Source organism: Podarcis erhardii, assembly GCF_964252035.2.
Source record: "Podarcis erhardii genome assembly, chromosome: 5".
Classification (NCBI taxonomy): Eukaryota; Metazoa; Chordata; class Lepidosauria; order Squamata; family Lacertidae; genus Podarcis; species Podarcis erhardii.
Genome location: NC_138509.1, coordinates 68,528,894 through 68,545,886, shown reverse-complemented (window position 1 = coordinate 68,545,886; position 16,993 = coordinate 68,528,894). Strand labels below are relative to the sequence as shown.

Here is a 16,993-nt window from a genome sequence, read left to right as displayed (position 1 = left end):
TCAGATTCTGGCAAATGGCCAGAAAGACAACTTTCTGATTGGGCAGTAAAAATTATGAGTGGGTCCAGGCAGCACTGTCAGATTGGATCAGTAATGAACCCAAATAATTGAGACTATCATAGGCAAAAAGGTCTTGCGGAGCTTAGTATCATATAATTGCAAAGCTGGAGGGAACGCTGAGGGACACTTCTCCAACCCCCTGCAATGCTGAAATATGCAGGTGGCCCATATGGGAATCGAATCTGCGACCTTGGCGTTATCAGCATCACACTCTAATCAACTTGATTTTGAGATACTTTCTCCTCAGGCACGCAGAGTGGCAGCCTGCAAAAGGTCCCCATAAAATTGCTGAGAAGTTCCTATGGATCTCCCAAACATATTTCACGGTGGCATTGTAATATTTGGATGGTAACATGGTGGTTGCTCAATATTAATGCTAACGTGACAACCGGAGAAGTACAACAGGACTAGCAACATAACAACCTATTCACAACTCTGAAGGAGAGTGCGCCTCTTTCAGATTCCTTCTAGTCAGATGTGTCCTTCTCTGGGATAATACAAGGAGCTCAAAACAAGGCTTTCCATTGTCCTTTTCTAATACAGTACTCAACATTTCTTGGCTACTGAGCATGCTCAGTTTTGTGCTGTTCTTTTTGGAGGGTGGATGGGAATGTGTCCCTTGCTTTTTGTGCTTCTACTCTGGTTTCCCTGTGCATGCCAATGCCTCTCTTCTTTCTCAGTGACCCCATCATGACTCCATCTCTATCAGAACTCACTATTAGAGTGATTGTTAAAAGCTTTCCGAGACTGAACTATTTTGTGTGGGATCAGATTGCCTTGTTCTGCTTCTAGCCACGAAGCTCTTATTCAGCATTGCTCTAGATGACAAAAAATAAAGAAGTTGGGACAAAACTTAGTGTTGGTGGCAATGGACACTGGAACTGGACTCTGCTAAGTGTTGGTGGCAACAGACTCTGGAACTCTCCATGAATAGCCAAAGCATGAGACTAAAGCCAGAGCAGTAAATGAGTTTCTTGTAAACTCCAAGGCTAAAGGCATAACAAGCATCACTCAGATGTCTATCTGGAAGGTGATTTTTATGCTGTATACCCATTTCCAAATGACACATATTGCAAGCCATATGCCCAGCTTTATATAGCATGAGGAGTGGCCCCTGAGAAAGTACTTTCTCAACAATGAAAATGTTTGCTACATTCCTTTGAAGGGTTGCTACACCACAGAGTTGGCTTCAGGGATTTTTCATTATATATTTCATGTACAGTGCAATGTTTTCCTCCAGTTTCAGTGGAATGTAGAAAAAAATAAAACAAAGGGCTGAGACTTTAATTTGCTAGGAGATCTTTATTCTGAAGGGTTTACTCTCAGATTTCAGCTTGCAAGTTAGCTTCACTTTAGAAGAAAAGGAAAGGCATCTGAAAAAATATAATTGGTTTCTATCCAGTGGTTTACTTCTGAGTCATCGCTTTAAAAATTTGGTTGGTTGGCTTGCAGGTCAGGACTGTTTATGGAAAGCAGATTGAACATTTCGTAGCAATCCCCATTTGCCTTTGACTTTCGCACGAATTTCTGGAGTCACCACCTAGTGGAACACACAATATGCAATCCATGCTGAGTTTTAGTAATAAGAATAGTAACTGCATATGATAAAGGTCTTAGACATAGTAGGAAATCATATATTGGCATGTTTAAATATTTGTTTTATGTATTTATATATCACTTAATACTCAAATGATCTCTAAGCAATTTAGAAGATACGGCATATCAATATTATATACCAAACAATGAAACTGAGGAACTACAATATAATGCAATGCAATATTAAAGAACACTACAACACAATTCAATAAAATATCTCAATTAACAAAAACAGCAGCAGCACATTTTGAAACATCTTTAGAGTCAGGAATTCCTTCCCTCTCCAGCCTCCCACTTGTCAAAAGCATCCTGACTAACAAAATATTACACCTCATGCTCAATTTATGCCTTACTAATCCTAACATATTTATTACCCATTCAATATCACCCACCCCATTCTACTCCTGCATCCCACACATGTCCATCAATATACACAAATGCACCACCAGCCCAATCATTCCAATATCTCAGTCCATCATGGATCACTACCACCAGTCACACATCCCAGGCAACAACAATGTACTGCGAAAACCAAGGAGACAATGAGACCATTTACCGACGGAACTGTGTTAATAACAATACCAATTGTCATCCACCAAGTCACATAGATGCATTCTTCCTGACAGCAATCTGGCTACTGCCTAGGCTGCTATTTCGTACTCAAGGATGAAACTGCCTAACTGCACATTTCTTTAGAGTCAGGAATCCTCCCTGGTAGTCTTTTCTCTCAACCAGGAATGCCTTCAGACAATTCAACAGCCCACTGAATTCATTTCCTCCTTGATTCTCGTAACTATTTTTGGCATGCTTTTGAATTGAGCATAGCCATACAGATATATAGATTTATCTTTTGACCCATCATATTTACACAAAACCAAAAAAGGAACTGCAGACGGTAAACACAATAAAAATGGTGTGCCGAGAATTTACATTTGCCATCTTTTGTGTACAGCTATCTGTGTGCCTGCCCTGTCAGTATTTAATCGGTATTACAGTTTTTTCCGTGATATTTTCCCATCCATATATGTTATTGCATCCTTCTTTCCTGCAACTGTTAATCGGTATTACAGAATTGACAAATCAGAAGGTGGGGACAATGCAAAAGGGAATGGCTACAGATATGAATAGGGGAGAGAAATGTTACTGGGTTGGCGCCTCCGGTAATGGCGGAATTCCTCTGATCGGGAGGAATTTGCCCCGTGGGAATCTGGGTCTGGCCACCATGGCAAAGGCGGAGACCCACAAAAAATCACAGGCGGGAGAAGCCTGTGAACGTGGGATTCGGCAGGCACCTTTTGCATCTCCCCTACTCGTGGGGAAACCCGGTTTCAGGGGTCCGGAGTGACGTGGGGTGAGCAGCACGGTGCTTCGAATCATCTGCTTCTTCCACGGAGCGAAGCCGCATAGCTGTTGCCGGAGAGCGCTGACTTTTTCCTGTGGACAATTTGAATCTAAAGTAACTACCCGTGAGTAGAGCTGAAGCGGGAGAATTGGATTTCTAAATGTTTAATTTGGTATCGTAACGGGGAGGTTCAATACAAGAAGTCCGCCTTCCCCTTTTGTAAATGGACTGAAGCAGTGAGGCTGCAAGCTGAAGTCTTGGAAAGCCTATTGTAAAGGACTAAATTTCCATCAGTAAAGAATATTTAAACCCCCCCTTGGAGGCAGGAGAAGAGGGGGGGGAGTTAAAATACCGCCGCTCAGACCCTGGAAATGGGCTGCTAGCAGGACTGACTTTTTTGGAACGTTCACTGACAGCGATCATTCGTTGACAGCTAGCTAATAAGAGAAATACATTGTTTCTACTGTCTCCGTCTGCTTTTAAAAAGGAGTAAAAGTAACTGAAAATTGAAACTAACTTCATTGCTTGAGCTGTGTTTTTAAAAAAGGACATTACTGACTAACTTAAATAGAAACCGTTTCCCTCTAGAGGAAGCCATTGAAACTGTTACAAGAGCTGGGCTGGGGGAATTTCCAGCTGCAAGATAAAAAACTGAGACTTTGGGACTGACCTTGAATCGGTTAAGTGTTATGGTTAATGGAAAGGAAAAAACTGACCAGTCAATTCTTGAAAAAACATTAAGGTTTGGGAGAACTTGGCAGCAATCTAGGAGAGCCTCAACATCAGGCCCCCTTGCTTCTTCTACTACTGCTTTTGTACTAGCATATTCAAAATCAAGAGAAATGTCGATAGAAGAGGCCTTAGTGGTTGCATTAAATAAGATAAGTGATTCACTGGAACAGCTTAACAAGAAAGTAGACGTGACAAATGCGAAAGTGGAAGCTGCAACTACTAAAATCGATTTAAATACAGAAAGTATAAATAATTTGGGACAAAAGGTGAATATCAATACAGAAACCATCCAGAAATTGAGACAGGAATCTACTTTGACATGGCAGACTGCGGAGGAAATAAAGGGAGAAAGCCGTTGCTGCTGAATGTAATGTAACACAATTGGAGAGAGAGAGAGTCCCAGCCTTGCAGAGGCAACTGGATGACCATAGGTCGACACTTGCTATGATTGAGCTTAAAGAAAAACAAACGAATTTGAGGATCAGAGCCCTACCTGAGTTGGAGAAGGAAAGTATGATAGATTTCCTCACACAGGAATTTGCTGATTTTTGGGACTTGGACTTGGGTCAAGAAGAGATTAAAACTGTGACGGCCTTCAGACTTGGAAGAGGAGGGAAAAGGGAGAGGAACAGAGTGGGAGACTGTTGGCACTACCAGAGGAGCCTGGAGGTACAACAGCCAAGAGTGGAAATTTTTTAAGACACCCCGAAATACCTTTTGGATCTTAGGTCTAACTACGGAGATTTGGCTGCCTTGCTGAGAAGGAATAAAATCATCTTCAGGTGGGAATTTCCCCAAGGTCTACTCTTCAGCTTCAAAGGAAGGAAAATAAAAATAAGATCAGTAGAAGACAAAGTAAAGTTTTTGTATAAATATGAAGAAGATCTGCAGAAGGGACTTGGAAAAGAGCTAAGAGCATCGGACAGAAGATCACCAGGTTGATGGACTATATGAAACTGGCGGAAATGACTGGCAGAATCCGAGACCAGGGAGAAGAGTCGGTGGAAGAAGACTGGAAAAAGTTTAAAGACTATTTATAGAAATATTGTAAAATTAATGAATGTTAGAAAAATGTTGGAATGAAGTTATACGGCTTTAGTAGAAATGTTATAAGGAATTAAGTATAAATAGATTATTAGAGTATTAGGGGAAAATAAGGTTAGAATATGTTAATTATAGGATAGAAAATAGAGGAAGATGGAAAGGAATTGCTGAAACAATCAACAGAAGTGGAATACAAAAAGGGAGGTGTGAGGAGGTCGTTGAAACAAGTAAATGAAAGATATGACATTGAAATTGTATGATGTGTGTTAAAGTGTTTTTGTTTTGTTTTGTTTAGTTTATGGTGTTAGTGCTGTGTAATGTTTTTATATTGTATTGTATTGTTGTTGTTTTTTGTTTGTTTGTCTTTTTTCTTTCTTTTTTGTAGTGTTTAAAAGTAATAAACATTATTTATTAATTTATTTTTAAAAAGAGAAATGTTGCTCCTCATATACAAATTCCAGTGTGTGCAGAACTAATGCTGAAATGTGGGCAAGGCCAGAATGTCAATAGATGAAGCTTTTCCCCATAAATGTATTAATACTTGAAAAGGCTTGAAAATGCTTAATGTGCAGAATCTCTGCCTGCCACACACAGATATTAAAAGACACAATAGTGTGAATAGCACCCAGTGTTAACCCTAACCCATGCAAAGAAATCGCGTTTCTTGAGTGGTAAACCACTTATGTGATGGTAGGTACTTCATCAGTTGATCTTAGGGTGACGTGTCTATATTCAGGGCAAGACCAGACATTTTTGCTTCAGATGGCTGGAGCAGTCACAAGAGATTGAAGATTTGTAGCAACCAAAGTTCAGATACCCCTGCTTTGATAAAGTCAGGATTGAATTGTTAAAAAGCAGGCAGAATATTCTAAGAGCCTTTGTTGTGGTTATTTATTATTTACACTTCATAATAACTGCAGCAACCTTTATCAGTACAGGCCAAGCAAAAAGGATTTGCGCTGCATCAAAGTCTTCTGCTTTCCTCTGAAGCTGGGAAAGTAACGAATTTCCTCTCTCACTGCATTGCTACTATGATCAACCAGTCACAGAGGGCATGGTGAGGCTTCAGTGCTCACTTAACATCCATCCAATTGAATTGCTGCTGTATACCAGGATCAAGAGGGTAATGAGTGAGATAGTAGCATGGTCAGTGTGGTACAAAAACACTGGCAGGAGTGCTAGATTGCCTCCACTAGTGATTTTGCACCATGCTGACCTTGCACCTCCCAGTCTGCAGCAGCAACTCAGCCAGAGGTAGGTCAAGAGAGCAGTGCAGCCCAACTGCACCACCTACTAATGTAGTCAACTTAGCCTGCCCTGCCCAACTGCATTTTGGAAAGGGAAAGAGAAAGGGAAAGGGAAAGGAGTGGATAACAATGCTGGAATGCACTTCACAATTTTAATATTTCCCATACTATCCAATCACAGAGATACTAACATGCTGAATTTCTCAATTATTTTCTCTGGGTAACAGTCACCCCTCTATCAGGGAAGGTGAAGAAGGGGAGGGAACTTCAAAATGACTCAGTATATATCTTGAAGATGAACCAAGCAGGACAAGGGATTTCCTGAGTAATTTTGAAGCCTTGGGGGGGGGGGGACTCTAAACTTATCTGAAGGACTTATCAATCACAGTTGTGAATTCATTCAGTTGTGCAAACCACTGAAAGGTGGAAGCAGGCTCATACCTCACAAAACACTTGCTTTGAATTTTGCTTGCATATTTTGCTCAACAATGTTCATTCTAAAGAGATCTAGGAACTGTTCTTTTTTTATAAGTGAAAGCTCAGAATCTAGGTCCACTGGTGAACATAGAGATATATAAAATCAATAATTTACTCTGTACAGAATGGGATAAAAAAAAAAAGCAACAAAGAGGAGGAAACTGACACCATGCTTTGCCGGGGGGGGCGGGGGCGGGAATAAGATTGCAGCTTCAGGGTTTTTAAATCAAATAATGTGGTGAATGTTCTAGCTGCAATAACAGCTGGGCAATAAAAATAAGGAATCTATTCAATATGTTTTGACGTTTGAAAAAGGATGAATAAGAACCAGAAAAATATTGTTTCTGTTAAACAAAACACACACTTTATTTCAGACTTCTGTTTTCAAATCTAGGAATTTACAAACTGGCTTAAATAACTCCCTCTTCACAATCTGCTATGTAAAAAAACAGTATACCTCAATTTATTCCAAATGAAATAGCTTCTGTTTTGATGCAACATTGTTCATTGCTATTTCGTTTGAGGAATGGCATTTCAAGTTCCTCTTCCCTTGTCTGCAGCTGAGAAATTCTGTAGACTATGCCTTCCTACTAACATCCATCAGGATATAATTGACTGGGCTATTTTTCTTTTCTTTTTTTAATCCCACACATTACTGGACATGTATGTTTGCTCCACAGATGCAGGGAAGACTAGTCTTTATCCCTAATCCTGCATTTACAGGTGCTACTTTAGTTGTTATTCCCTAAAGGAAATTCATGCTGTACTTGCTAAGAGGTTGCAGATAATATTTCCTTTTACTTTGCAGCCTCCTTCATATCTCCATTCCTAAGCCTACCCTACTGCTGGAATGAGAGTGGGTGAGGAAGACAAGTAAGTTAGACTACTGTCTTCTAGGCATTCTCCTGTGCCTGCAAGATGTGCAGTACTAGACAAGAATTCAGCAGGAGCTTGGAGATTTTGATTTTCTTGCCCTATGGTAACCCTTGCTATAGAAATGGACAGTGCTTCTGTCCCCTCACTCAGTCCCCACTGAAGATGCACATATTCCAGTTAGTGACTGACAAAGATATGCACCACTTCCCTGAGGAATTTTAGTTAAAAATATTTTAACTTTTCTCAGAGTTTCTTAGATATTTAGCCTGAAGGACTACCTCCAATTTTGCTTGTATTGCACTTTAGATAACACTCTGTGGTCAGCTGCCCATAAGTCTTCCACATGCACCCGTGCTACTGTGACCACAGAGCATCTCAAATTGTTAAGAGCGGGGGACATACTGCACAAAATGTGTCCATTAGGGAAGCTCTCATGTTAAGAGACACATTGAATTGTCTCCCAGGGCCCCTATTCTGTACACCATGGGTAGGCAAACTAAGGCCCAGGGGCCAGATCCAGCCCAATTGCCTTCTAAATCCGGCCCACAGATGGTCTGGGAATCAGTGTGTTTTTACATGAGTAGAATGTGTCCTTTTATTTAAAATGCATCTCTGGGGCATAGGAATTCATTCATTCCCCCCCCCAAAAAAATATATATAGCCGGCCCCCCCACAAGGTCTGAGGGACAGTGGACCTGCCCCCTGCTGAAAAAAAATGCTGACCCCTGATAATATACAAGCAATTTCTACCATAAAGAAACAAACAAAAAGCAGCACATACGTTCAGATTGATTTGAGATGTCAGTTCTGAAACCATGCCCAGTGGATTCATTGTGCTGAAAGCTGCAATCCTATTCATGCATACTGAAGCCCTGTTGAACTCGGAGGAAGTGGCTTTTGACTAAGCATATGTGCTGACAGTCTTGCTGCACCCTAAGGACTTAACTTTGTGTGTGGCTTGAGCTTTCCTAGACCAATAAAAGGGAGGGCACTCTGTTCCATGAAAATCTATGCCACAATAATATAGTAGTATTTATGGTGCTGCCAGAAGACACCACGATGTGTGCGTGTCGGTGTCAGTCAAACTCTCCAACATATTGACCTCCCAAACTGGGACACTTGTCTTCCTGACCCTGCTTCTGTGTGAGTCATGTGACTCGTGCGAGATCACTGAGCCCCAAAACATGCATTTTGGGGGTCTGTTTTTCAGAGCAAGGCATCCAAAACCAGGATGTCCCAATTTTATCGGGACAGCTGTGGGGTATGGTGTGTAGGAACTGCAAGGGGGTGGAGAGGAGATGGCTGCAACCTCATCTTTACCTCTCTTGTCATAGGGGGAGCAATAGGATTGTCTTAGATGTGACCTAGATAGGAGCACAAAAATGGGTATCAAAAGTGTTTGGTGGCTGATTTTTCTTGGACCACAATCAACCGTTTAAAGAACACCTTATTTTCCTTTTCTCCTACATGGTCCTCACACAAGAGTCAGCTAGCTACAATAAAGCACAGGATCTGATTGTTACAAACAATTCACTAATAACTGTTGACAAAGTATGGTTTGAGACTGATGGGGCTGGGGCAGTATCTAGCACTGGTTAATTCAACCAGCAAAATAACCTACTGAGAAACATATCCTATCTAATATTTTATTATTGCCTTTGTATGCATGGTATGACGTCAGTGGAAAAGTACAAGCAGGAAGGAGTAGATAGATTGTACCTTACAAATTTCGCTCCATGGGCCTGGACCATGCTCGTTGACAGCCCGGACTTTGAAGAGATATTCTGTATTAGGTGTCAGATTATGTATTTCCAGATTCTGTTGGGCGATCCCAGTTAGCACTCCTACAAGTTGTGGCTGAATTAAATTCTCAGCTGCCTCTTCATCAACTACTTCATAATAAGCAACCTCAAAGCTATCTACTTCTTCTGTAGGACATGTCCAGTAAATCTACATACAAAAAGATAACACTGACCATATTTTCATGTTGCATTTAATGAGCTAATACCATTAGTTTCACAGAGTTTGAATTTTTTAGCAAAATAATTAAATTTTCCATTGAAATATGTCAATGATATATATAGAGAGAGAACTTCTCCTACCATACCAGTATTTTGGATCACGTAGCAACATCTCAATGCTTGCTATTTGTAAGCTTTAAATCTAATAACCTTACAAGGAGGGCACAGAGACACTCCACATTAACTAAGACCTTTCAAACCCGCCCCCCATTTCCAACATTCCAATTTTGCCACCTTCAGATGGGGTGGCAAAATGGGAGGTGGAATCCACAAATACACTCATCAGCTCACCACCATCAAGTCCATATGTTTCTCTCATGAGATTTCTAAAAATAACTTTAGCCTTCTTCTGTGCCTGTAAAATGTGCACATAATTCATCAATGAAGAGGGAAATGTGCACATTTTCCAGTCAATAGGCATAATCCCCTATAGGCCCGGGATAATGTCTTTATATTGACTGCACTTTTTGTACCTTCTTTGGCCATTATGCACGATTCCTAACAGGCTTTGGGGGGGTGCCTATCTTGACAGAACTTTGTACATTGTCCAGTCGATGGACAGGGTGGAGAGGTTAAAGAGAGAAAAATTGTTGGTTTGATGTGACTGATTTTTTGACTAGGTGGAGGTTGGGGTTTTGTTTATTTGTTAATTAATGTGTCTGATTATTGCTTTTATTATTTGAGTATGTTTGGAGACCTTCAGGAGACAAACAGCTAATAAATAAAAAGAATGACATTGTGCATAGTATCCAACTGACCTTGGGGAATGTGTGTATCTGAACTGCATTTTGTACATTCTCCAGGCAAAAAAGCACATTCTCTGGTTAGTATACATGGTCCCCAATTAATAACAATAACAATAACAATAACAATAATTTATTACCTATACCCTGCCCATCTGGCTGTGTTTCCCCAGCAACTCTGGGCGGCTCCCAACCGAATATTAAAAACACAACACAGCCTGAAACATTAAAACATTAAAAACTTCCCTAAAAGGGCTGCCTTCAGGTGTCCAAGAAATATGATCCCTCTACCTCTAGTTCAGAAGTCTGTAATCTGCAGCCACCAAGCTGCTTCTGGTCCACAGCCTAATCTTACGGGGCTCACAACATTCCCTCCCAGCAGAGCAACAGGAAGAACAGATGGAGCTCCAAGGGTAAAAACTTCCTTTACCCCACCCTCTGCTGTTCTCCATTCAGCTGAGAAGCACAAGGGAGGAAATCACAGGGAGAGGAAAGCAGGTCTGACAAAGAAAATCCCCCAGTTAAACAAGTACAGTGGTACCTCAGGTTAAGAACTTAATTCATTCTGGAGGTCCGTTCTTAATCTGAAACTGTTCTTAACCTGAAGTACCACTTTAGCTAATGGGGCCTCCCGCTGCCACCGTGAGATTTCTGTTTTCATCCTGAAGCAAAGTTCTTAACCCAAGGTACTGTTTCTGAGTCTGTAACCTGAAGCGTCTGTAACCTGAAGCATCTGTAACCTGAGGTACCTCTTTACTTTCTCAACACAGGAAAAGTTGGGGACCACTGCACTGGGCAACATGCACTGGCTTGGGAGCCTCCTGTTCTCAGATGCAGCAATCACATTTTCAAGCAAATACCTGAACAAAACATCTGTACATCTTTTCCATACTGAGAACTTTCTCAGAAAGGGGTGTCAGGGCACAGGTGATTTGTAGGAACAGATATTTTTGGTCCCCCCCCCTGCCATTTTTGCCTGAAAAACCCACTGTTTTCGACTGAATCAGAACAAATGTCAGTCCTCAATTATGTTTGTTCTGATTCAGCAGGTTTCCCCCAGGGAAACTGGCAGGGTGGCAACAACAAACCACTCAGACCCGTGCCTAGAAATCACAGGCCTGTGCCTAAAAATAATGGCACAAATGGAAGTGGGGATGAGCCCTCGGCCTACAAATACCCTCAGTGCATGTACAATGTGTAAGAAACATTATGTAAAAAAATCTTACCTTAGCAAGAGTTGGAAATACAAGTGTTTGGTAGACAATAACAATGCCAGGAACAGTGGTAGATTGGGCTTCTCCATGTAATTCTGGATTGTAGTGAATACCTTGGTTTTGAAATCTCCTATCGCTTCTTGAAGTATCTGATGCTGCATCCCAAATTGCATACATCCCATTATCTTTCAAGTTAGGAGGTAAGGATTTGGGTCTTAGATACATGTCGTTCATTATGTCTTCATCTAATGAAGTAAATGAAGCTAAAGACTGACTACGATCCATTCCTAATGGATTTGGGACGTGTGCACTGGAAACATCCCTTGGAATCATTATGTCAGAACGGCAAGGATAAGGAAATTTGCCTGTTTTATCATACACTTTCTTTGAAAGTGCTGGGAAAATGGTTTGTAACTTTTGTGCAAGTTCCTCAAAGTTGACTTTAAGGTGCTTAATAGGGTCTTCCCTGAGAAGTGGGCTAGGCTGATAAATATTAGCAATTGCATCTTCTATTTCAACTACTAGCCCATATGCAGACTGCAGAAATGCAAGCTGGCTTTGTTCCTTTAGAGCTTCCTTAGAATACTGCATAAGGCTGTCCATCTGATCAATTCTCTTGCTTGTGTATTCGGCAAACTCGTAAAGTGCCTTCTGTTTTTGAATCTCAAGGTTTTCTACTGCCTCCATCAGCTCTTTCTCCCGTTGTTGAAGGATGCTCTGTAACCTCATGAAACCGTTCCTGATCTCCCTCCTTTTTGTTTCTTTATAGGACTTAAAATTGTTTTTTAATACAAGGACTTCCATTAGATCATTATCAATTATAAATCGTACTGAAACACACAAAAACAATCATTATATCACAAAAATAATCATGACATCACTGTCCATCTACTCATTCACAAAATATAGTAAAAGTTAAAAGTGAGATAGGGTTTAATATAGGTTGACTACATTTGGCGCACTATGTATTAGAAACAGAAGCTTCACTTTAGTTCAGTTCAAATGGTAAGTTGGAGTCACATTAACCCAATGTAAACTGGATTTGAATGTACAGCATTGTGGGAACAATTCCTCAAAGTAAATTTTAAAAAATTGGAAAACAATGAACAGATTTCCCACAGTGTTTTTAAATGAAGAGAGCCACCAGAGGGTGGTGGAACAGAGCTATGGGTGCTATTAATGCTCTCCTTTGGTGTTTTCCCCATATATAAACACTCTCTGTTGAAACAGCATTAGTCCTGTGCATCAACACATACACTGGTCATATTCACATCATATATTTAAAGAATCCTGGAAGCTGTAGTTTAAGGGTGCTGGGAATTGTAGCTCTGTGAGGAGTGAACTACAGTCCCCAGGATCCTTTGTGGGGAAAGTTAAATGATGACTGTTAAATTGGCAGAAATGTGCTATAAATGCACGGGATGGATGTGACCATGCTTGTATGCTTAACCTCAAAGAACAAACAGCAGCTCAGGAGTGATTACATAATGCAGAAATCATGGGGAGGGTTAGCACACTTCCAGCATTGCCCCAATCTGACCCCTGCAGCTACATTTACAATTTCAGAAAGGCCTTGATGACCTGTCTACATGCGATACTATTAAAGTACATTCAAAGTGCTTTCCCCTTCCCTCAAAGAATTCTGGTCACTGTGGTTTGCTAAGGTGTTGCTGGGACATGTAAATCAGTGTGAGCTAAACTACAGTAACCAAAAACCTTTGAAGGAAACAAATGTCTTTTAAAGGTATAGTGTGCGCATGCATCCATAGATGTCCCTACATTATGTCTATTTCACTCCTGTTTCAGTGGTTTTCAGATAAAATGTACATACAAACCTAAGATTTACACATTGTGGGTGCCATTGCACCGGTGTGCTTATAATTGCACTTTGAGATTCATCAAAGCCTATATTACAATAACAAATCAAGCAGAAGGAAAGTAGTTAAATACAAACAGGAACCTTTTTTAAACTTTGCAATAGAACCGAATAATGCAGCAGACAGTTTTGAACATGCTAGTGGCAAAGGAACTGTGTCATGATCCGTGTGGTGGGCATCAGCGCAGTATTCACAAAGCAGTTCATGGTCATCAAGACAGTATTTTGAGATCATTGAATCACCATGGATCAAACAGTTTCTTTCTTCCCAAACTTCGTCACTGATTTTGGCATAGACATGATTTTGGTACGAGATATCCTGGTGAAAGTTCCTCAGGCAAAGATTACAGTAATTCAGCTGACATGTCACACATCTCTTGGTGGCCTTCCGGCGCTCATCACAAAGTTGGCAATAAATTGGTAGCCGGCTTCTGTCAAACCTCCACCGCAGAAAACCGTATCGACGCATATATTTCCTGGCCAATCTGGCTCTTAGGTAATTCATCCTCAGCTGGATTTTCTTAGCAAATGGAAGGCAGTGGGCTTTGTTGCAAATGGGGCATGTGATGATGAAGAAGTTCTCTGTGATCTCAGCCTGAAGTTGGCTCTTCATTATGCACTTATCGCAAATGCAGTGATTACATGGCAGCATAAAAGGTCGGAGAAACAGCTCTTGGCACAAAGGGCAAATAAGCTGGTCAAGAAAAGCATGTCCCGATGATTCCTTATCCAGCGAAATGACAGATGAGTTGCTTATCAACTTGCGTCTGAGCATAAAAAACAACAACCAAGAAAACTTTCAGTTGTAGAGAGTGAAGCCACCAACATTCATAATTACCCAACTTGTAATATGACCTTATGTTATGAGTAATGCTTGGCTGCGGTGTTCCGTTGCACCAGAAGCGGCTTAGTCATGCTGGCCACATGACCCAGAAAAACTATCTGCGGACAAACGTCGGCTCCCTCGGCCTGTAAAGCGAGATGAGCGACGCAACCCCAGAGTCGTCTGCGACTGGACTTAACTGTCAGGGACCTTTATATTTTTTACCCCTAAAATGCACCTGTGGATTAGATTTAACCCAATCCAGAATTCCTATGTTCCTTTTTCCTCCCTGTCTCCTGTCAAATGTTTTCCCTACTTCGTGGTTTGGGGTGGCAGGTGCAGAATGGTGATCTTGTTAGCAATCTCAGTATCACCAGAAATCCTGCAATGGCAATCCTGAAGGTGCTACTGACCTTGGGAAATACAGCTTTCCCAGGATTCCTGAGATGTTGTTTAATGTCCTAGATGGTAGGGATGAAGGCCTTCCATGGAGGCCTCGCAGTAAGGTTTTCCCACTGGTCCTGCTGCTACTAGGTCTGCAAGTGAAAAGACAAGGAGGCTTGCATGGGATGAGACTCATATGAAGTTTGGAGAGATATGTGGCGTGAATCTTTCCTGTGCCACAAACTCAAAAAACCCTTAAAGTAAGGCACTCTTTCTCTTTCTCAGCTCTTTTGCTCATTCTGTGCTATGGGTAAATAACCCGCTGCACAGTATTTTTGCTTCAGGGTAACAAAGCTAATCAAAACCCTGCTTGAGAGATGCACAGGAGAAGTGAGGAATGTTTCACCTGTGACTATCCTGCACTGAGCAGAAGATTGGACTAGGTAACATTCAAGGACCCTATATCATTCTATATGGGTAGTATTGGTCATCAGTTGGTACTTGTTGTATGAGATGGCAGCTTCAGTTGCATAGATTCCCTGTGTCTAGTCCAATAAATAGGGACTTAAATCTAGGATGCAGATCTATTATTTATTTATTTATTTATTTATTTATTTATACCCCACTCATGTGTCTGGGTTTCCACAGCCTCTCTGGGCAACTCCCAGAACATTAAAAACAGAATAAAACTTCAAACATTAAAAATTTCCATAAACAGGGCTGCCTTCAGATGTCTTCTAAAAGTCAGATAGTTGTTTATTTCCTTGACATCTGATGGGAGTTCCACAAGGCTGGTGCCACTACTGAGAAGGCCCTCTTGCCACTGACAGCACCCAACTAACCACAGGATAGGACGCCATATCTGTGTTGCCTAATACCCCATTGATTAAGGGCATGTAGAAAGCCCCTTGGTCAGTCCCCAGTGTTAAGTATAATTGATTTAATTGATGCACAAATGGAAATGTATGTGTATTAACGAAGGTTTAAAATGGAAAGAGGCTAAATGTGTATTGCTAACATTGGGGTTTTTCCACAGTAGTTTTTCAAAGGACTCTAAGCTCGTAAATGGGTTAATGATTACTGGCTTCTAAAACAAACCATAGTTCTGTCAAACTCTTACCTTCTAAGTCTGTACCGATGCTTGTAAGGTATATAGTTGAGGTAGTTGCAGCACGTGCTTTCATAGCACTGGCAGTCATCATTCTCATCTGTGCAGCACAAGTACTTGCAGTGTGGATTATTAGCACAGGAGCAGCAGCAGCAGCGGCAATTTGGGTTCTGTGAGCATGTGCAGTGGCAGCACTGACAGGTTTCATCTTCGCTGTGTGGACAGTAGAAGCAGTCACAGTTCCGTTCATCGCTGAATAGAAAACGCCAACACAAGCAGCATGCGAATATGGATCTGCTGAACAAGTAACGCCGAAACCTAACTAATTCATAGCAGCACGGACAACCTGGGCAACATGGACATGTCAAGCAACAGTGACATGTTGCGCGAGGCATGACTTTTCAGGAAGATATACTGGTTTTCTCCAGGCCCTTTTGGTCCTAGAAAGCTGTGCTTGCTTAATGATGACATCACAATGGCTTTTACCAATGAGGATGGGTGTTTCTTCACATGTGAAAGTGGCTTGTCAGTTGCATCATAAAATATGTCACAATAGGGCAACTAATGCTTCAAATTCTTGTACTCATATGAGGCATATGGTCAAACCATATGGAAAAATCGGAATGCAACACAGAGCATTGAGAAGTCCTGACAATGTATTTTCATGGGACAAATTCACTCATTCTAGGTAGTTCCTTTTGGAGTTCTTCACAGTCCCTTTGGTATCATCAACACACTGGGCTACCTCATTGCTCACTCCTAATTAAATCATTTATGAATCACCATGGCAAGGGGAATTGTTTTGTGGGGATGAATGGCTTATTATTATTTATATCTCTCAATGCCCAGATGGCTTACAGAAATATAATCCAACTGCACAACATTGTTGGAACACAATATAACTAAAAATACAGAACAATGCAACCCCATAAAAATATAACAACCATGATGTAAATGTGCAACAACATTTGCATTTATATCCCACTCTTCCTCCCCAAGGAACCCAGGGTGGCAAAACAGGAGTGAGGCAAAGGATGCAACAATACCAGTCTTGCCTTCTTCCAGAGATGTATTTGGGGGAAATGTTTGCCGGACCATCCTGGGGGTGTAACCACCACCAGTGGGGACAAAATTCCTCCTTCAATAAGAACAACAAAGAGGTGAGACAAGACTGCCGCTTGTACCCTGAAGCACAAGTATCCCTGCTCACAACATTGCACCAAGTTTCTCTATTTGTTCTTCCCCTAAATGTCCCTTGGAAAGCGTCAGCTGGACTTTTTGGCACAGTAGAAAGTTTCATATACATTAATGTTTTGTGCTATTTACCACCCAGAAGACTACAGGGAGAAGTGAACTATTTCATTCTGAAGGCTGTATTCCTTCTGGGAGTCACTTGGCTGTGGTGGTTGAGACCAGAGGCAAAATGGATGTGACTGAGTGAGGCAACGGA

General features: G+C 41.2%; 1 protein-coding gene across 1 annotated transcript; it reads right to left on the bottom strand.

Annotated features, from left to right (window-relative positions):
• Positions 1–1,342: 1,342 nt before the first annotated feature.
• Positions 1,343–16,016, bottom strand: TRIM42 (tripartite motif containing 42). The gene is made up of 5 exons (XM_081861544.1): positions 15,556–16,016; positions 13,313–13,995; positions 11,365–12,182; positions 9,094–9,324; positions 1,343–1,600 (listed from the first exon to the last, which is right to left on the bottom strand). The coding sequence occupies exons 1-5, from the start codon at positions 15,936–15,938 to the stop codon at positions 1,514–1,516; spliced, it is 2,202 nt and encodes a 733-aa protein (XP_081717670.1). The 5' UTR covers positions 15,939–16,016; the 3' UTR covers positions 1,343–1,513.
• Between the last annotated feature and the right edge of the window lie 977 nt (positions 16,017–16,993).

Bases quoted from the DNA above. Each gene is read 5' to 3' on its own strand.
- TRIM42 (XM_081861544.1), bottom strand. From the start codon at position 15,938: ATGCCTCGCGCAACATGTCACTGTTGCTTGACATGTCCATGTTGCCCA. The intron at 9,325-11,364 runs GTAAGATTTTTT...TTTTGTATGTAG, and splicing joins TATTTCCAACTCTTGCTAAG to ATTTACTGGACATGTCCTAC. The intron at 1,601-9,093 runs GTACAATCTATC...GTGTTCCACTAG, and splicing joins CATGGAGCGAAATTTGTAAG to GTGGTGACTCCAGAAATTCG.